Source organism: Maylandia zebra, linkage group LG18, assembly GCF_041146795.1.
Source record: "Maylandia zebra isolate NMK-2024a linkage group LG18, Mzebra_GT3a, whole genome shotgun sequence".
In the NCBI taxonomy this organism is placed as follows: Eukaryota; Metazoa; Chordata; class Actinopteri; order Cichliformes; family Cichlidae; genus Maylandia; species Maylandia zebra.
In genome coordinates this window covers 12,964,747-12,986,927 of record NC_135184.1, presented here as the reverse complement: position 1 = coordinate 12,986,927, position 22,181 = coordinate 12,964,747, and the positions used below count along the sequence as shown (strand labels likewise).

Here is a 22,181-nt window from a genome sequence, read left to right as displayed (position 1 = left end):
ATGGGGAAAAATCAACTAATCCTAACAACTAATCCTATATACAGGATTATATATAGCACCTATTTAACACAAATTACAAAAATGTTTGGACATCTGTAAAATCACAGTGAAGTGACTTTTAAATCTCATGATCCCATGGGGTGTTTTGTTATTCACAACTGAGACATTTTGTTTTATAATGACAAGTTCTAGCTTATTTTGAGTTTGATGGATGGCAGCAACATATCCCAAAAAGGACAGCACTGGGACAATGAAAGCCTGAAAAAAAATGATTTAAAAGAGAGAGAAAGAGAGAGAGAGAGAGAGAGAGAGAGAGAGAGGCCAAAGGACTATTTTACTAATTAACTAGCAACAGGTCAGTAATGTGACTGGTTATAAAAAGAGAGGTGTATCATAGAGGCAGATTTTCTCAGAAGTAAAGATAAGCAGAGGAAGAACAGGTTCACAAATATGAAAAAAAAGACCTGCACTACAAATTGCATTATAAATGACAATTTCAGAAAACTGTTCATCAGCGTGAAATTGTGAATACTTTGAATATCTCATCATCTACAGTATGTGATAGCATCAAAAGATTCTGGGACAAGGCCAAAATTAAATATTATATGCCTGTCATCTCTGATGATATAGGGGTCCATTAGCATCAATGGCAAATTGGCAGCCTGCACCTCTGGAAATGCACTATTTATGTTGCAGGGTCTACAGGTTGTAGGGCAATATACCGTAATTCCCGAACTACAGAGCGCACCTGATTAAAAGCCGCATGCTCTAATTGTAGAAAGAAAATCAATTTTGTACTTGTACAGGCCGCACCGGATTTTAAGCCGTATGCGTTTCACCTGTAATATGAGATATTTACACAGAAATATTACACGTGAGGATTTTTAACGTTTAATATAAGGTAACATAAACATGGTAACATAAACGTTATGGTAACATACAAAAATACATACTGCAAATGCTTTTTTTCCTCGAACAGCGCCTGTAACACGGCTACCTTTAAGTCTACGTACGTATCGTAACACACAAATTACGTTGCTTATGGTTTTTTTACGGAACAGTGCACAAACAACATTACAACGTCTCTTAACAACTGATAAAAATATATACCGTGTATATATACACTACTTGTCATTTTGATTGGTCTACTGTTACCAGGCAAAATGTTTTTGGCCGCATGAAAAAAGAAATGCATTAGCCGCACGTCAGTATAAGTCGCAGTGTTCACAGTGTGGGAAAAAAGTAGCGGCTTATGACCCGAAAACTACGGTATATGCTCCCATCAACATCTTTTTCTGGGAAGGCCTTGCATGTTTCAGCAAGACAATGCTAAACCAAATACTGTAGCTATTACAACAGCAGGACTTCACAGTAGAGGTGTCCATGTGCCAAACCGGCCTCCAACAGTCCAGACCTTTCATTGCAGTTAGAATCAGACAAGAATGGAACACCATTCTCCCAAAAGTCCAAGAACTGATCTCCTCAGTTCCCAGATATTTACAGACTGTTGCTTAAAGTAGAACGGATGCCACACAGTGGTAAACATGGCCCTAGCCCATCTTTTTTGAGATGTGTGACAATCATCAAATTGAAAATTATCCTATTTTTTTATTTCTTAAAATATTATATCTATTCACTTAAAACAATTAATGTATTTTATTTTTTCTATTATGACTACAATATGGCTTTATGAGATGTGCAAAAAATTGCATTCTGTTTTTGTTTACATTCATCACAGCACCCAAACTTTTTGGAATTAAGGTTGTATTTCTTCATTTTAAATGAAAGGAAAACCTTCTGAATTAATTTCTGTTTACCTGCCTATCTTGGAGCAGTTAGACCACAAAGCTGTAATTTAATAACCATTTCAGCCTTAAATAAAACTGCAGGTTTGCATAACGTAGTGACATAACATTAAAGCAGTCAGTTTTGTGCTTTCCTGTGTTTACTTGGAACTGGAGTAGTTATGATTGTTCTTAATGTAACTCTGTATTTAAGAACACAATTTAGCTTCTTTCTATCTGAACTAACCACAAACTGTTAAATCATTATGTCTCATTAGCCTTTTGTGGTCTCTGGTTAGAAACAAAAAACAAAAATAAGATCAAAGAAGAATTTATTGAATAAATAATACAGTACTAAAATAGAACTTATTCTAAAACAAAAATACAAAAACAACCCCGTTATTTGTTAAAAGTCTTTTAGTACACTGCTGAGACGTTTCATTTTCTCTTCCATGATTCTCTTGTTAGTTTCTGTCTCCTCCAGGAGCTGCCGCATCTCCTCCTCCACTTCAAATACCTGAGGAAGAAGCACAGACAGACAACATCAGCAGCAGAAACACAAACTGCTTTTCAAAACATTTGTATGTTAACTAGCATTTTATTAACCATGTCTTGATGGGTAAAATGCAATTAAAACCAGGCAATGACCAGAGCACACATTGGCAACATATGACCAGAGGGCCAGAACCGGTCGCTGAACCATCTCAACCCAGCCCTGGGTGTCTTAAAAGGACAAATAAACAATCCAACAAAAAAAGGAAATGGCATATTTTATGTATCAATTTTATCTATTATGTATATTTTATGTTGAGATGATTAAGTCTAATACATCTGTAAATGGTAAATGGCCTGTATTTGTATAGTGCTTTACTTAGTCCCTATGGACCCCAAAGCGCTTTACACTATATTCAGTGATCGACCCATTCACACACACATTCACACACTGGTGATGGCAAGCTACATTGCAGCCACATCCCAAGGACACAACGACCGAGACTGTCCGGGGCTCGAAACGGCAACCTTCCGATTACAAGATGAACTGCCAACTCTTGAGCCACAATTGCCCCCAATAATACCATTCAGTAAGACTCCAAATGAATGTGTGCCACACAAACAAAGCTTTTCTGTGCACTACAGCACTTTTTACTCATATTTTTCTGGGGGGGTGTCAAGATTTACTTTATTGTCATTCAGCACTACTTCAAAGATGTAATGCAGAACAAAACTATGTTGCACAAGCTCACTTCTTGGTTTTTGGACTGAGGTCCCATTCTTATTTGTAATGTGTACAAAAATCTGTGGACTATCATTCAATGCTGTGTGTACCACGTTTACATCAAAGTGCAGCACTTTACTTACTTTATGTTAGACAACATAGCCCTCTGAAGAAAACCCACCCCTTGACTGGAGGTATGACAAAAGAAAACATGCTTTACTTTAAAACATTTTCCTCATCATTATTTTTTAATCTAACGTTGTCACAGTGACTTTTATTTTGACCAGAAAAAGTGATGAATGTCATCAACTGTTGCATAACAACAAACCGTTACAGTATGAGAAGAATTTCAGTTTTTCAGTGACTGAATCTTCCCCATAATTTATAATGAATTATGAATCCAACAGTGAAGCAAGCGACTAAAGTCTGTTACGAAATGCTTCCGTTGCAGCCTCTCTTACACCTTATTTTTGAACTGTCACAGAGGAGGCAAACCAACGCTTGCGTTCCCCTTTCTCATACCAAGACATACCAGTTTCTTTCTTCCACTTTGGAGAAAAAAACATTTGTGGGAAAGCTGCCCACATTTTACCTTCTGATTGGCCTCTTCTATCTTTTGGTGTTTTTCATTAGCAAGTCCCAGAAGCTCAGCTTGATGGGCAGCCTGGACGGACTCCAGCTGTCGACGGAAAGCATCGTCCACGCAGTGTAATTTCTCTAGTGCAGCTCTGCGGAACAGACCAACACAAACGTGACAGGTTGCGTAAGGAGTGGTACTTTGGATGCTCTCCAAATGCTGCCTTGGGAAAAATACATGTCTGCGTTTTTGATGGTGAAGGGCCACAGGTATAAAGTACTAACACAGGAAGTGCAGCCTTATGTGATCATTTATTTACAACAAAAGCATTCACCTTGCCTTGCTTTATGGGGAAAAGACTCAAACACTTTCCTAATCCTGATATGACATCTGAGACTTTTTAAGTACCATAACATTACAGTTTCATAAGGGCTTTGTTAAAAACTACTTCTTACTGGTGCAAAATCTACAAAGCTATATATCATCTTTCTTCTGAGTTCTTCCCAGCAGGCAGGCAAACATCAAACACACAACAATCAATGATAGAAACCAAACAACAGCACTCTAGACACAAAGAAAGGCAAATAAAATGCATTTCAACATGCCTGACCCAAGAGAGTGAACCAGCAGCAGTGCAAAAGTATCACTGAAAGTCCCTGATAAGGGCAGTCTCTGAACAACCGGGAGAGAATAACTTGATATTTAACATACCTGTGTGCTTCTGTTGCCTTTTCTCTTTCTTCCAGCAGCAAGCACTCCCTGGAATCAAAGTTCTCCTTCATACGCTTCACCTGGCTCTCCAGCCGAGTGAGCAAGTCTGCCTTCTCCTGCCACTTCTTAGTGGATTCACTAAAAAGATGAAAGACACAAAGCATAAAACATACTGGTTTAGAAACAGCTTAAAGCTTTAATGTCTGATCATCTTCGGGTCAGTAGCACCACTAACATTGGAACTTGTTTGATTTAAACACAATTGTTACCCTAAAATGTCAGAAAGTACTCTGCCTAAAGCAGGCCCTTTTCCTTTTTGTGGTTATGCTGGGGTACTTGCCTGTAAACTCTTTTGACCTGCTCGAGCTCTGCCTCCTTGTCTTCCAGCTGCTGCTTCAGTTCCTCCTTGCGCAGGCTCAGATGTTCCACTCGCTCTTTCAGTTCAGCCTGCTGGGTTGTTTCCTCCTCCAGCTGCTCTTGAAGCCTCTTCTGAGCCTTTGCTGCCTCCTCCTTCAGCCTTCGGATCTGATCATCACGCTCCTGCAAGGACTGCAAAGCAGTGACTGATAATGAGAAACTGCATGATAATATGAATAAATGCATAAATGATTACAAAGCACAACAATGACGGTTAAAACACAAAAGTTTTGTTTTGTTGTTGTTTAGCTTGGAGTTTGAGCCCTCTGGCTTGAGTAAAACAAGTTCTCAACCTACCTCTTTGAGTCTGCGAATGGTTTCTGTCTGGTCGTCCATGATTTTGGCTTTGATTCTAAGAGTATCATTGTCCTTCTCATTCTGTTTCCTTTGAGCCTCCAACTCAGCACTCAGCACCTCTATCCTGGCCTCTAAACGACCACGGTCCTGAGCCAAAGACGCTCCTGGAAAAGAATAACCCATCAAAATGTCGCTTTAACTCTCTATGTAAACACATGTGGAAGACAAACGTTAAGAGGGATATAAAAAAGAAAGCTGGCCCGGTGTTTTCTAATTGTGCATCTGGGCTATAACCACTAGATGGCAGACTTTTACCTGATAAAAATGTAAATCAGCACGTACTGTATTGAGCCTCTTTTTAAATTACCTCTAAGGTGGAAATCTCCAAAATTTTACAAGTTAAGCACAAGTCAGTGCATTAGATTGGCTCCAGGGAGGACCCGCACCACTGATTGCCAATAAACAGCTAAAACTGCATTATCAGCTTTTTCTGTGCACTGCAGGGCAGACTCAAGGTGCAAAACAAGTACTCTCCTGAATTTTTCCCACCTTGCTGAGCGAGCTCCTGGCCCCAAATCTTCCTCTCTACCTTGAGGCCGTCTATCACCGACTCCTGAGCCATGAGCTGAGACAACACTCTAGCCTTATCTTTCTTAAGCAACTCTAGCTGCAGGCCAAGATGCCGGTCCTGTCCTACCTCTGCTTCCAAGGAATGCAGACGGCTCTGGCAGAGAGAGACAGACAGTATTAATGATCAATGGCCATCTGTCATGGATGGCAGATGGGAAGGCAGCTGGACCATTCAGTATTCATGATGTCTCAAAGTAGTCAGTCTCCTACAGGACCAGGGTTAACATGTTTTTGAAAAGGCAGTGACTGATGAATCTGTGCCCATGCTATCTCACATGAAGTCATATTTCAATATTTTAAATCCTGCAATCTGGGCTCAAATCCAGTTGAAATGCTGGAATAAAAATCACCCACATCTCCCTCTCTTACTGCAATGCTGCACACCTTTAGATCAGTGACAGCGTCTCTCTTGGCTTTGATGAGCTCAGAGATGCGGCTCTTCTGTTCTTTGACCATAGCAGTGAGCTCCTGCACTAGAGAGCCTGATTTCCTCTCCCTCTCTTGGGACTGGGCCAGGGTTGCCTTGAGTTCCATCAGCTCTGCAGTCATCTGATCACACGCCTCCTTTACCTACAGAAAAAAGTGAGAGTGTGGAACTGAATGTTAATAAGAAATCTTGGGAGTTAACCAAAGTGTAGGTCCGAGCATTACCTGACACTTTAATCGGTCAGAACAGTTTCAGAGCCATGGCTTTACAGAAACACGTGCCCCACAATAGCTTTTTCACACTTTTCTCAAAGGTCACAAGTTTGGGTGACTAAGAGCAGAAATTTGTGCAAGCAGTAGCAATCAAAAATGAGATTACATTTTTGAACATTCTGAATTGATTCGAGCCCAATCCTTTTGTAAGCTTCTGTCCATGTGGCAATCAAAGACTACTTGTCCAGAGGCAAAAGATCCTGATTCAATACCAGTTTTCCCCATCGTGCTGAAAAAAAAACCCATCAGCCAAGTCTCTCCCAACTGGGTGAAATCAAGTTCAATCATTTCACTTTTTAGTGTTCAAAGTAATCATTTATCAGCTGGACTGCTCAGAGATTGTAGTGTAAAATTCAGGGCAACATTACAGTGATTATAGGCCATCTGGATGGCAGGGGTCCATCTTTTAGCAGACCTCAGAGAAGCGAGCAGCCTCAATGGTTAGCGCCATGCGGAACTCGTCCTCCAGAGCAGTGTACTGTTTCCTGCCCTCTGCCAGCTTCTCCTGCAGCTCCGCCTCCCTGTGGCTGTGCCTTTCTTCCACTGATGCCACTTCCTTCGCCACAGCATCATGAAAATCTGCCCCACCGGGTTGTAACCGCAACTCTAGTTGTTTTCTGTAGGAAGAATGACGCAAACGAGGATAAACGCCTCTTTAAATGGAGACTGTGTCGTCAACAGAAACTCTAAAGGCATGTAACTGCTTATTGTAATCTGTTTTTGCATTTGTATCTTTTTTTGCATTTGCATCCAATATTTAATTTAGATGCAAATTTCTAAATTAAACAACATTAGATATTAGAACCCCTTGAAACTTGGCATTCAATCGGGTACCTTGGGGGATTCATGACAAATAAGCAATAATAAAACTTTTCCAGATTTCTAAGCATTTTATAATATTTCAAAATTTATGAGAAAATGTTGCATTTATCTAGGATCACACTGCTCATGAGAAGCAACTCTTTTACAGAAATGGTTTCCATGGCATCTAAAGATGAACTTTATATTTAGCAGGGGTTCTTCTTCTTAGATGTACCTGTGCTCTTGTTCCCTGGCTGCCAGCAGTTCATGCAGCTGCTGCAGTTTGTCTTTGTGCTGTCGTACTGACGCTCTCTGGATGTCCAACTCTCTCTTCAGAGCTGCTGCCTTGTTCTGCAGTTCCTGTTGCCTTTTTATCTGAGGAAGGTCAGCACATGTTTTATACCAGCCTGTCAGAGCTGAATGACCTCTCTGTACTGAATCCTTTTATCTATCTGAATGTATTCACTCCAGGCTGGATCAGTGAACTAATGCGTCGTTACAATCAAAAATTAGAGTGATAAGGGGAGCTCAGCGGCAGGTAATCGAATGTAGCAGATGCAGTGTGATAAACTTGCTTTGATGGGAGAAAAACTGTATGTCGAGCATCGATTAGCACCGCCTGACTGAATATACCTTATCTTTATCAACATGATTTGTTCTAGGGGAAATAAGCAAACATCTGTACCTCTTCAGCCTGCTGGTGAGCCCTAAGCGCCTCTCCGTGGGAAACGCTTTCCTCCAGTCTATGCAGTGCAGTTTTGTGCTGCTCCTCACAGCTGCGGGCCTGCTCCAGCTGCTGGGTTAGGGATCGACACCTCCCCTCCAGCTCCTCAACACGAGCCTGCAGCTCAGAGTGCCCCGATCGCTCTTTCAGCAGCAATTCTTTCAGTCTGGACGGGGAGAAAAATACGATAAGGGTGTCCAAGGGAAGCCGCAGTACTACTCTGAATTTCTCTTTTCACTTTATATAGAAATTGGTACCAGAAAGCACTCCCCAATTCTGTGATGCCCTTGGCTGTCCTTCCATAGTGTCAAATATGTGATAGCTTTTGAAATTGAAGAACTCTAACGCTATAGTATAGTCAAAATCTTATCTCATGGGAGAGACAATGGAAGTAGAAATGGAAATGAGGCACACAGGGGACAACTAAGAAACTATAAAACAGTAGAAGCAGCTCACGCACAGCAGTCCACTATTAAAATGTGCTTTGATGAGTCACTGTAATCTGTCTCTCGCTGAGCATGGACGGCAACAGTAACAGCCGTGTTCAGTGTCATTAGAAAGTGACAGTTAAGATTGATTTGTGTAATACTGCTGACATATGCGCGTCATCGGGCCTCTAATTACAACCATAATGCAGATTTATCTAAGCAGGATGTGGTGCCAGCGAAGACCGTACAGAGCAGAAGTAAAATGGCCTTGTGGCAGCAGAGATAGGAATATTTAATCAAAGCCTCTGGAAATTTAAACGTTAGGTATATAATCAGGATGGCTGCGTCGCTTAATGATCTTTATACTAAATAGCTTTATTATCGCAGACAACTGCAGGCATACTTGAAAGGTTTTTGGTGTAATGGAGCCAAAATGTGAGCATGATTTCTAAAGAGACTATGGCACCGTGATAGTGAGACATTTTAATGGTGGGATAGATACTCATTGTTGAACAATGAGACACGCAGCAGGCCTTGGTCTCAAGAGAGCCAATACAAAAGATGAAGAGAGTAGAAACAGATGAGGATCCATTATGAAGCTGACAACTAAAATCCACAGAGAAGAGTTCAATTATTGCTTTTTTTTCCCAGCATGATATCTGCTTTAGAGCTGCCTAACAGATTCAAGTGGAGGTTTGTGATGAGAGGCGTCCACGGTAAATGTGCCTCCCTCTTACCTGTCTGTAGTGTGCAGGGCCATGCTCTGAAGGTCCTTTTCCTCGCTGACCTTGGTCTGCAGGCACTTGAGCTCCTCTGTTAGCTTTCTCACAGCTTGTTCTGCTTTCCAGCGTCTTTCCCGTTCCTGGTCACGCTCCTCCACAATCGTCTGAGCAGAACACATACACAAAGCATGAATTCCCAGAGTAAACACACGCTGAACGCTTAAAAAAAAAAAAAAAAGTCATTTTTTCTTTAAGTTGAAATACCAATTTATTCTTACAGCTCAAGTGTTTTTTACAGTTTTATTTAAAGCATCTCGTTGTTTTTGTAGGAACAATGAAAGCAACATTGAGGATTTTTACCCCCCTGTATAAACAAGTGAGTACCCCTCAAAAAATATTGTTAGGAATAAAAGATATTTCCACCATTTTTCTCTCGTGTTACATCTGCTTTGAGGATAAATCCAATATTAGAAATTACTACATGGGATACGTGCCAGAAACAAAAGCCTGTGCTGTCCAAAAAAACATTAAAGAACAACTACCATCTGCCAATAAACATGGAGGACATGACACTGCTTTTTTTTTTTTTTTGCTTTTTTTTTAAATAATATGCTCTGAACGGCAGATCAAATAAAAGAGTTGTTTGGCCACAGTGGCAGCAGATATTATCGATGCATATGAATCACAGTTTTTCAGGAAGAGACCCTGAAAGAGTCTGTGAATTATGACTGTAGAAATATTATGACTGGTGTTGCTTTGTTGCCTCAGGATTGGGGAGTTTGCAGGAATTGATTGAACTGTGAATTCTGCTTGAAGATAACAGACGAGCGTTTGTCCAAACGTTGAAGTAAAAGTGGACCCGTCAGCAGGATAAAGAATGGCAGACAAAGAACAAGAAGCACAGATTTAAATCATTTCAGATGTTGGGGGCATTTGAAGCACACAGTATAAGTATGAAAAATCATTAATCTCTTGCAATAGAATGAATTTTACATGGAGGTTGTCAAATAATATCAGCAAACTAATGAAAGAGACTTGTAGAGAACTACATGAAATGCCTACAAGAAGTTTGTTCTGTTACTTTGACAGAAGAATGTTGGATCTGTTGATATTTTTGTTGAATAAATGATTGAAAAAATAGAAACTTTCTTTGTGGAAAGGAATCGAATGTTTTCTTATCACAACAAAAAGCCAAGAGTTTCATTAAATGTACTGAAATTAAATAACCAAACAGATGATGGACTACTGGCTTGAACTCTATTTTGCGCATAATTTAACAAAGTTACCACAAAGAAGTTATTGACATCACAAAGATAAAGTCAATGTTACTGAAACAAAGCTCTCAGAAACAAAGAGCAAAACATGAAAAACCTTCTGTTTACTGTGGTCCTATTTCTGCTGTCACCTTCTAAAAGCATTATCCATTTATTCTATTCCTGCATTTTTTTTTTGTTTACACAAATGTTTCTGCAAACACACCAATTTACTCTCTTTTTGAATGGGGACAGAACCGTTTCTATTTTACAGTCACTCAATAAAAACAGAAGCAGCTAGGTGACCCGTCCATCGTGTACCCTGTAGGTTTCCTCCTCTTCAGTGGATCTGGTTTTCATATCGCCTGAGGCCTTAGCTGCTCTTAAAGGTCCTTTCCTTGTTGGCCTCACTGCCTCTGCACTCCCTGTGCTACCAGCCTTCGTCCTGGATCCAACGGCAGACTTTGAAGCCCTCCGTTTATGATTCTCCTGATCGCTGCACATAAAACAAATCACAAGTATTAAACTGGCTGTAAAATAGATTCTAAACAACCCTCCAGCTAATGTCTGGCTAAACAAAGGTCAAAGCAGAAGATTTACTGAGTTTTATAGGGAAGCAAAGTCTGAACAACTTTGAATTTTGAAGTAATATTTCAAAGTAACCTTTTTTTGATGAGGGCTATTGTGAGATTACTTAAGTTAAATTTCTGAATCTTAAGCACATGTCATTAGTGGATGATGAAGTAAGATGAGGGGGTTGACCAGAGAAGCGTGGCCATTAATCATGCGAGTGAGCTGCCGGCGGTAATTTCTAACAGAGAGGAGAAACGTCTATAACATATCATCTCTCTGAGGAAAATTTATCACCCCCTCTCAAGTGGGAGGTAAAAGGAATTTCCCTAATCAAGATACCTGATAATATTAAGTTGATGCATGATGAACAATATGGAAAAACCCATTGCTGCATATTGTTTGGTGAATGTATGAATGTGATTATCATTGCTTAGAGGTACACTCTCTGATTTTGATGTAGTGCCCACCAGTGCTGAAAATGTCTTCACATAGTTTAGGTTCATCAAGTTTTAGGCTTTGCTAAGTTGGATCTCAGCTGCTATAACAAAATCAGGGAGTCCAAATATAAACATGATGGCATTTCAAAGCAGCTAACATGACACCAGAAATCTCTTTTGGTGCAGAATCACCTCTCTGATCTCTTGGTCTCTTTGGTGGTTGTCGACGATGTTACGCTGTCATGGTATTTGGGAATTCTCGTTTGCCTCCTGTTTTCCTTCCCGCTGTCACATTCACTTTCTGAAGTGCGGTCTGTGTCCCGCTTGGCTTTCCGTACCATCACCACAGAATGGGCAGATCTTCTGGATTTATTATCTACAGGGTTCTGGGTAAATAACAAAGAAATACTTAAAGGGTTTTTTTGTCACCCCCCGGTTCCTTATATTTTTCTAGGAAATATAAAAAAGTGGGAAATAGGTACACCAACATCAGTTAACACAAATGGCACATAAGGCAAAAACAGAGTTTTTACAGTTTGAAGCTGTGATCAGACTCTTTTCAGATGGTGGGTCAAATATGAACATCAGTGGCTGAAATCCTGCCCGAAACCATGATAGAGCCTCCACTGTGTTCAACAGATAGGCTACTTACAGCTGGGAGGGGTAAAAATGACAAGAAAGCCTGGCTCATTATAAGCAAAATATAAAGAGCAGAGGGGTGATTTAGGAGTTTTGCACACTACTTTATTTGGGGATAAATCACCATTTAAGAGCCAAATGTGCAAAAATTAATTTATGTAAAGATGACTTCAAAATATCGCCATGAATAATTTATATTGAACAAATAACTTCAAAGTGCAGTAGATTAAGAGAACATCAATTACATTAACATTTAGTACAACTTTTTCTTTCCCACCTTTTCCTACTATCATTATTTTAAAAAAAGCCAAAAAACAAAAGAAAAAAAAACAACAAGGCACATATGCGCAAAAAATTGATCTTCAAAAAGGTGTACACCTGCTGGATGAGCTGGGACATCTGGTGCTCCAGTTTCCTGATGCGCTCTTCATTAACGGGGTCTCCTTTATCAGTCACAGTGGAGCGAACCGGCTGTGTGCGCGGAGGTTCTGGTTGTGTGACTGGGTCTGTGATTACTTCTGAGGTAGCACCTCTCTGACGAAACTGGGTCAGCAGCTGGTCAGTGCGGGGTGTGGTGAGAGGAGCATCGCCTCTGACCTGCAACGGAAACTTTCACTTTTATTTCAGAGTTTCCAAATGCAAAAGTGTGGTTTCGAATTATAATGTATTTACAGGACTTCATTGCAGAGACAGAAAAGAGTTAATAACGGCAAGAAAAATGGCTTCTACTGCAGTTTGTTTTCCTGTAGAAAAACAGACAGAAACTGCCATCTGGTGCAATGAATATGCAAAGTAGTATATTGTAAAGCAACCAAACTTTCATCATCCCAGTATACATAAATTCATTATGTTCCAATAATTCAGTGACAACCGGGAAATCTATTTGGCTCGATGATATTCCTCGTTGCAGCGAAGCAGACCTACATAATTAGGTCTTCTATAAGCAAAGCTGTGTAATTATGATATTTTGTCTTAGGTTAATACAAAGTGTTTGTGTGAGGTTTCTCCGGGTGAACCGATTTCCTCCGATGGTACAAAGAGGTGCATTAATTGTTGACTTTAAATTGGACAAAGGTAAAGATGTGAATGGTTGTCTGTCTGTTCTCTGATGGACTGGTGACCTGTACACTGCATCCTGCCCTACGACAGCTGATGGGATAGATGGAATTTGTGTTTTTGCATAACTAACCACCCTCTACTCTTCTGTAAATAGTACGTGCTTTATTTATTAAATTTTTTCTGTGCTTATTAATCTATTATTATATTTTATTTATTTATTTGTGTGTAGTGAACCCGAAAAGTAAGAACCTCATTGCTCAACATACCCACAGTTATTTGTGGTGTGTATGACAATAAAATTCTCGGTTCTTCTTTCTTTTGTATCAGGAGCACAGGATTTTGATATGCTGCCTATCAGGCAGTTGAGCATCACTCATACAATAAGTGGAAACTGTTCTACAACTTTCTTGTTCTCATGCGTCTCACATTCTGTTGCGTTATGAAAGCTGTAAATTAATTGTTGGGAAATAACTTTATGTTTGTGTCAGTTGCAAAAAAGCAAACACATGGCGAGAGACTTTCCGGTCAAATAAAACAGGATTTAATAACAAAAGTCCCTAAAGCATGGTGAGTATATCTAAACAAATAAAAGAACTACACTGGAATTGATAGTAGCTTAGCATAAAAAATTACCGGTTCATTGTGACTTGTGTCAGATGAGAGTAGAAGGTCCACGTAATCTTCTAGACCGGGGATATCACAGAGACTACTGAGACTTTGAGGTGATCGGTTTCCCAGTCGGTTTAGGCCATCCAGAACAGAGACCTGCGGCAGTGACCGCAAAACAATCTCCCTGTAACCTGCAGTAAGATAGGAACGCAGGTATATCAGAGAAACCTGTCGAGGCTAGAGCTGCCTGATTGCCATGAGTCTCTTATTCAGTAATGTCACATCAGTGGTGCATATGACCTTCATGAAAGATCAAATAATTCATTCTGAATGAATAACCTTTGTGTGTCACCTTCATATGCACTACTGATGTACCCTATTTAATAGGTAGTGAGCACAACTTATGCAAGTATATCTACACATACAGACAGCAAGAGTTGCAAGAGTGCCTTCTCGTATTTAACAACATGAAAAGAGACGCCTTCAACAACTAGTGCTGTGAATTAATCATTAACTGGAAGATATGGATAATGGGTGCAAAGGATCACTGAAAAGCTTTTTACATTAATTTAACTGCAGCCAATCCAATTAATGAAGAAGCCAAATATAAGATAAACAAAGAGATTAAAAGATCACAGTCATTACTAATAGCGGCTGTCAGTTTGACTGATATTCACTGGACTTTCATTACAGGGGGAGTTTTAAATCAGTTATTCTGCAAAATTGGAAAAAATATCCTGTAAAACTGCTGTTCATAGCTGATATGCTGGGTGCTATTATTAAAGTTTGATCCAACTGCAGTTGGAAAATATGAATTAAATTGTTTATCTTTTTTATATATATATAATTTATGTATCGACCTATTTTTTTCTGTAATTGGATAACGTACAACAAACTTTTGCTTTTTGCAAATTCAGCGAACTGACATACTCGCATTTGATGCGGAAATGCTCAAAATAAAGTGTAATCCAAAGAAGCGATCCTGGAAGACCTGGAACAAAGTTACAATTCCAACTTTTCATCTTTTCATCTCCTCTCACCCCTGCCATCAGAGACCCTGGCCTTGTTACCACAGCCAGTCTGCAGTAAACATCACATCATAGTCTTTGGTTCACCACAACAGGAAACCTCATTAGTGCTTATCTCCATCAATAAAGCCAAAATATCATACCCCCTGGAGTCCCATCTGCACTCTAGTCTTCCTTCTTACAAAACTACGCACAATTCTGAAGTTAGCCTAACTCTGCCCAGGAGCACACAACAGAGACACAACCATAAAGCACAACTAACAGAGTATTATTACAAAATGAACATCTTACAATAATAATAATAACAATAATAATCTTTCATAGTAGCTGATGTGATGATTTCTCACTGACTTCTGAGATTAGATGGTTGACATTCCATTTAAGTGCCCTCCATTATGTTTCCTGGGATTTTTCCATTCCTTCAGTGTGTTATAGGACTTTGTTGGTACATGTTAAATGTCTGCAAAGTGTCAAAGGGAGTTTTTCTTCCCCTATTCTTCTGAATTTATATCCATTCTTTGCTACTTAGCAAACACCTTGTTGACAGTCCAGTCTTTTATCTACATCATTATGTGATACATGCAAAATGCCTGACAAAAGGTGAATTTGGGATGTTCTTAAACAAAGAATGAACAGCTACCAAGCAGCTTGCCAGATGCTTTTCTTACTCAAAACAATGACCTAAGGCGTTAGGAGAGACTGGACTTCTTTGTCCAAGGTGTATTTGATGTCCTATCCACTCTAGAAAACCTCGTCACAGAGAGACACCTCCCTGCCCTCTTTGCTCTGGAAGGTGTTCCAACGAGCATCTTTTCAATAGCTGTCCAAAAGCCTTTAGAGGCAAGCACTATTGCTGGTGCCATGACCAGGTCTTCAAGGTAAATGCTTTTAGAAACACCAGATGCAACCATCTGCCAATGACTATCACCTTTATAAGAATTGGGGAGAAATCTCGCCCCTAAGCTGAAACTACCGCCTTGGTTAAGCAGCCGAAGTTCTCAGTCCAGATTATAATATCAAAACTGCAGCCAGACGTGACCACTGTGTCCACATTCACCAAGGAAGTGATTATGCTGGAAATAATAGTACTCTGGGAACATCATATGGATGAGGAAATTGAAAGCATTTCAAGTGAATGCGTGCTGAAGAAAAGGCAGGTGATCCCGCTGACAAAAGGAGGACCATTAAATCAGCTGCCAAAACCACAGAGAGAGCAACTATGTGGCTTTCAATTACGAGGGTGGATTTATGGACAATTCCTTGTGGGACACAAGCTGGGATCAGACCAACCTCAACTAGCTCACCCCACTGTTGTAACACCTACAAAAGCACCTACAAAAGCTTCCACAAGATATGTTTCATCTAGCTAACTAACATACACTTGGACAACAATGACAACACAGCATTTGTAGATATTTAAAACTTTAAATTTGACACTGAATGTATGCAATATGAGTAAGCTAATTTAGTCTGAATTACAGACTACAGTTTTATCACTACTTAAGGGACAAATTTACTTTGCAACAGTGAGCTCCTATTGGCAAAATAAGTCATTTCCTGTATACTGCTGGTTCCATTAAAAAACACATACACACACGCAAACATTTTTTTTAAATGCAAAAAAGACTGAACAAATTGCGTAAAAAATAAATATATGGAAGACTGGTATATTTTTCCGCTTGAGGAGCAAGTCTCACACGCACCATTAGGGCGCTGCTCTAATATAGCCATTTACATTGATGTCAGTGAAAACGTATTGCTGCACTTGCTGGGCGTATGTTATTACACATTCAGTATAGCTACAGGTTCGTACTAAAAATGAAAGGAACAGAAACAAATGAATTCAGAGGGAAACAGCTCAAATATACAAGTACAATGACTTTCAATGCTGAGCTAATGCCCTTTTAGATAAACCATGTTTTCAATGCATTGTGTTTTAATGAAAATTCCATCCCAACAAACATAAGCCTTCTTGTTTGGTTCTCCTACATCAGGCCAGTGCATTTACACATCTGATAGGTCAACATGTACAGCTATCACATCAATCAGCTGCTTGATACAACTGCACTCCAATACAGAAGTGGTCACAGGCTCTATCAGCTGAAGTGTCTGCTGGCCTTGTGGTTCAGATAAGATATTGAATACATATCACAAAGCTTCTGGCTTGTTTGTTGCTTCCGTTCTCTCTGCATTTTAAATCTGTATTTCTACAATCACTGTTCACCCTCTGAATATCGTTAAGTACCAGTTTTTTGTTATAGATGTGAACAGGGCTCCTGTCTATGAGTGTTAAGGTTTCCTACCTGGTGACCTACAGACAGGGTTGTCTCTGCCATCCTGACTTAAAATCACCTCTCTTAACCCTTGTATTCCCAGAAGGCACTGCAGGAGGTGATCAATGCTGTCCAGGTAGTTGCTATGGAGACTGAGGTGTTTCAGCTTGTACTCCGTGCCATGGAGATACAACAAGCCTAATGAAGGCATGAAGAATTGACAGCATTGAAGCATCATTCACTTGTTAGCATTCTCATTTGGATGCAGAAAAAGAAAACACTGTTCAGGCAAAATTCAACTCACCGCTGAGATCATTTATCTGATTGTAGGACAAGTTTAATCTCGTTAAATTCACAAGCCCATTCAGTGCTGGAGTGAAGGGAGAGGACATTAACAACTGAGTGATTTTACAGCTCATAGAGCAGTGACAGCAATGTCAGGGTAAACACAAGATCCACTAATAAAGAATTATTACTTGGAGAACTCACAGAGAGCAGAGGCATTTATTATCTCTGTTAAATGGTGACTAAAGACTCACCTTCAACCTTGGTGATTAAGTTGCAGGATAAATTTAAAGTCCTCAGGGAAGTGAGGGAACTCAGACCCTCAATCTTAGAAATGCAATTGGAGGAAAGGTCTAAGTGTCGCAGGTGCCAAGCTGAGGTCAGGCCCTCGATCCTCGGGATGTGATTGCAGTGCAGATTAAGTGACGCTACAGTGGGTATCAGGGGAATATCTAGCAAGCTAGAAAGAGGGCAACAAGGTCAGATTCACAGCGGAAGGTAAAACTTTGTGCAAATAAGTACATGTTCTGAAGGTAAATGTGTACCAACTAATGACTATTATAACAATAACAATATATTTGTTAATTTATTTAATCAATTTCTTAACAGTTTACTTTAAATGATGTAAAATCTCCTCTGAAAATTCTAAAAACTCAATCCAAGTGTTTAAAACTTAGAGGGTATTCAGTTTTCAATGACATTAAAGACAATTCTCATATTTTACTACAAAGAAAATATTCCAGATAAGCAACCTCTTGTGGACTACTAAAAACATGGCATTTATGCAAATACAGTTTCTGTTGCCTAAGTGTCTCTCAGTTGACTGATGATTCTACTTGTACTTCTATTCTCTCCATATTCGCGAGTTATAGTCTTTACACAAACTGTGAGAACTGAAAAAGCAATCAAACATGAAATCAAACAGAATAACTGGCAAGTCCTGACGGCGAATAAATTAAGAAAAGTCAAGCCCTCTGGTTACAGCTTTTCAGCTAAGAGAATAGGTTTCTGTTATTAAAATATTTTTGGGTTTGGATTTTCAGTCTGTCATACACCCATCAGTCACTGTATTAGTTACACCTGTCCTACTGCTATTAAACACAAATATTTACTCAGCCAATCACATTCCTATGGAAGCCCGTTTCCGCCACTAAAAAAAAAAAAAAAAGATCCATAACTCAAAATTTCGAGTTATTATCTCGAAATTTCGACATATTAACTCAAAATTTTGAGAAAAGCAACTTGAAATTTCGAGTTAGCGCTGCCAATCAGTAATCTACGTGAATGACGTCATTTCCATGTTACCCGGAAGCTGAAGCCCTCAGCTACAAATGCTACAGCTAAGCTACCGGTATTACATCCAGTCGTGAATGCACAGATTGCTGAGTGTTTTCAGCCTGGCTTCACAAATGATGAAATCCCTGTGTTATTAGCTGAATCACATGGTGTTACTATCAGCAAACATACTTTAATTTGTTGGGATCCGTTTTTGAGTGCGCGGTCCTGCGCCATATGCTTCCGGGTAACAAGAAAGCGACCTCATTCACGTATATTTTTGATTGGCAGAGCTAACTCGAAATTTCGAGAAAAGTAACTCGAAATTTCGAGAAAATAACTCGAAATTTCGAGAAAATAACTCGAAATTTCGAGTTATGGATACTAGCTTTTTTTTTTTTTTAGTGGCGGAAACGGGCTTCCATACATTCCAGCAGGGCTCGAGGAAATTGAGGATAGAGTTCATACAGGGTCACCAGACCTGAACAACAGAATATTGGAGAAATGATGTGGATCTGTACATCTGCAACATTTCAATATGGACCAAAATATTAACAATGAATTGCCACAATGAATTAGGAGAAAATGCATCTTACCCTGCAATGAAAAGGTGTGCCTATTACAGTGACTAGAAAGTTCAAATTATATACAGAACATGGGAATTTAGAACTAATTTAAAACTGACAACCACATAGCCCTTTTTTATTTGCACTTGTTTGTCTGCATATTGCAAGACAGTAATATTGAATTCTTGGTAGTAAAGCTTTTGTCCACCTAACATACAGTCTTTTTAAAATCTGTATTCACTAGATAATGAAGTAGATGACGCTAATAACCTATATAGGCCTTTTCCCCACAGTGCTTAACTTATCTAGGCTTTACTTTAAAGAAATAAAATATTTGTGTTACTTCATTTCGCAATTCAACATTATTTACAGCATTCTTTGTCTGCACTCGCAGGAATGTATCATCTTATTTTATCTTATCTAGAATCAGATCTATACAATTGAAGAATGGTACTGATGTCAACAAAATGTTATTCATATGTTATTCACACGTGTCATTCTCATACAGCAATGAGTTATAGTTCACATTGTATGGGGTCTTATTGTTCCTTATAATAGAATAGAATAGAATAGAATAGAATAGAATAGAATTCAACTTTATTGTCATTGCACATGCACAGGTACAGGGCAACGAAATGCAGTTTGCATCCATCCAGAAGTGCTTTAGTGATATAGATATATTACAATATATATTAGCAATAATATAGATATGTGAGTATATTACAGAAATGGGTCTATTATGGTATGTTATAATGTACACGGTATGAAGTATGTTGTGAATATTCTATAACTATAAGTATGTACAGGCTGTAGTGAGTACAAGCTATGTACAGGATATGAACAGGATATAAATATGAAAAACTATACAGAATATGAAATAAATAACTTTACAGAATCTGGGATATACAGCTATAAATATCACGTTTATCATCAGATTAAAATTGTAACGTAAAGCTCGTCATGAAGTAAGTAAATATTCATGCCAGACTTAATCGGTTCGTCAGTGGTACATAGTAGTCCCTTATTAGCTGATGTAATGTAAATTTTGATACGTTAGTTGTGAATAGGTAACTTTACCTTGTTATGTTCTTGTCAATAAGACTCAGCTCCTTGCCTGCCATAACGACGACATGTAGCTGTCCCACCGCTACGCGTAAAGTCTGCTAACTAACAAAATAAACCAAGGAACCGCTACCGACATCAGGCTAAACACGTAGAAAACTCGCTAAAAAAAGTCGACGAACACATCCTCTGAACAATCCTGCTAAGTTACCCAGCAGGCTAGCCAAAGTTTAGCGACTACCGAGCGGCCTCAAAGGAGCCAAACTTATTATAGGCCATCAACAGAGAACAACTGCAACTTCTGGGAGAGCCCAAAAGCCTTTCGTACTTCATTTTCTAACAAAGTGTTGTAAATTTATTGTTCGTTGGAGTTCAGTTGAACTAACCGCTTCTCGTATCATACTTCCTGTTTACTAGACGTCGCTAACGGGCACATCCGGGACAGATTCTTTGCTCCGCCCACCTCTAGAAACGTAACATGTTCTCTTCACTCATTAGTACATTTCAATTTCAATTTTTAATCATCTTAACCTGCTGCACATCCTTTCAGCTTGATCCCTCTTCCTACCCAATCAATACAAGTCCTTTTGTCATTCCTTAGTGTCCTGTCTCAAATACAACTCGCTATATGCCTTTTCCTTTGCCTTCACCTCCTCGTTCTTTACCTACTTGACAATCCCACTTTTCCTTTGCTGACTTATTCTACCTTTGCCTTTGAATGCTTTACTGCACTTCCTGATTTCATCACCCAGTATGCATTAGAGTCACATCTTTAAATATTTCTGAAGTTTTATCAAAGAAGGAAAGCAAAGCTAAACTAAACTAAATCTGAAGCACTGGTGTTTGGCATGTCAGGGAATTAATCAGGAATGGTTCATAATATCACAGTGTACACTGTGATATTTGTAATACACTCAGTTAAAAGTGTAAATGAATAAAATTAATACACGTGTGAGAAATTTCATACGCTTAATTATGTGAAAGTGATAAATGACAGCCAGAGTGAAATACACCAACTCTGACCATGTAAAACAAATAGAAGAACATAAAGCTGATGACAGTTGACAGTTTTTGCAGTTCTGGAATTATTCATGGAGCAATAATTTAAATACAGATTTCTCCTTTCATGCTTGCATCCCCAAAGTTATAATTAATAAAACTTCCTACATTAGCACCGTCCTTGACTTATAGCCCTGTGAAACAATGCTTTCTCTAAGTTGAGTATCTTCGCTCAACTATGGCTAATCACAGATGTATTATAAAGATCCTGACCCCTATTATAGTCATAATTTATCCAGCAGCTCTGCAGGCCGGTGATTGATTCAGTTCATCTCACAGTGAGCATTGTCCATATTAGAGACGCTGCATGACTGATCACTGTACTCACTGGCTGCTCGCCAGCAACGATAGAACCAATTATACCTGCAACCCAGCCAATGGCCCTCCTTAACCTGTGAAAATGATGATCTGGTGCAAATGAAGTGAGTGAATTAGAAATCCCATCTGTTGATGCTTCGGCACCTTATCTCTCATTGGCTGCAGTTTTCAAGGTCACTGTAATAAAAAATTTCAAAAGACAGAGGGGAGGAATAATCTCAAAGCCAATTAGGAATCAGTACTAATGCACAAGGGTGCTGTAATTAAAGCCAACTGGAGAATTTTAGCATCATTCTGCACCTTTGTTTTCATCTTATTACTCCCATTTGTTTTGAAAATTGTTTGAGGCTGGCGTGAAAGGTTACAGAGAAGTAAAGCTTCAGGCTTTGGTACAAGCTTGGAAAAGGTTAATAAGAGTGCCTCCCTGATGCTTTGAGCTGAACACTGTCATTTTATTTCCATGCACAAAGTGAGTTTAGCAGGACATTAGGATATATTTTTAATCACATGGCTAGAGCTAAATATTGTTCTCACAACAGATGCTGGTTTTTTTTGTTTTGCTTCAATCTTCAGAAATTATTGGAAAATATCCTTCTCAGTTAACAAAATCCTGACTACACATTGATAATTGAAGCAATTAAATAATTATATGGAAAGACCTCTCAATTCTCATGTTTAAGAAACTGGAAGAATGAAAAGATTATACCAGTTATACAATGTTAATTACTGGAAAAATCTT

At 39.1% G+C, this 22,181-nt stretch overlaps 1 protein-coding gene across 1 annotated transcript; it reads right to left on the bottom strand.

Annotated features, from left to right (window-relative positions):
• Nucleotides 1–878: 878 nt before the first annotated feature.
• On the bottom strand, nucleotides 879–20,502 carry lrrcc1 (leucine rich repeat and coiled-coil centrosomal protein 1). The gene is made up of 19 exons (XM_004555359.4): nucleotides 20,081–20,502; nucleotides 17,417–17,622; nucleotides 17,182–17,247; nucleotides 16,908–17,075; nucleotides 13,601–13,767; nucleotides 12,287–12,505; nucleotides 11,462–11,655; nucleotides 10,581–10,755; nucleotides 9,022–9,170; nucleotides 7,818–8,022; nucleotides 7,368–7,507; nucleotides 6,747–6,948; nucleotides 6,017–6,202; nucleotides 5,552–5,726; nucleotides 5,003–5,166; nucleotides 4,629–4,837; nucleotides 4,289–4,426; nucleotides 3,593–3,728; nucleotides 879–2,301 (listed from the first exon to the last, which is right to left on the bottom strand). The coding sequence occupies exons 1-19, from the start codon at nucleotides 20,122–20,124 to the stop codon at nucleotides 2,191–2,193; spliced, it is 3,054 nt and encodes a 1,017-aa protein (XP_004555416.1). The 5' UTR covers nucleotides 20,125–20,502; the 3' UTR covers nucleotides 879–2,190.
• Between the last annotated feature and the right edge of the window lie 1,679 nt (nucleotides 20,503–22,181).

Excerpts from the sequence above, each read along its gene's own strand:
- lrrcc1 (XM_004555359.4), bottom strand. The coding sequence starts at position 20,124 with ATGGCAGGCAAGGAGCTGAGTCTTATTGACAAGAACATAACAAG. Across the intron at positions 17,623-20,080 it reads ATTGACAAGAACATAACAAG|CTTGCTAGATATTCCCCTGA; the intron begins GTAAAGTTACCT and ends CCCTCTTTCTAG. Across the intron at positions 8,023-9,021 it reads GCCCTGCACACTACAGACAG|ACTGAAAGAATTGCTGCTGA; the intron begins GTAAGAGGGAGG and ends CTCCCCGTCCAG.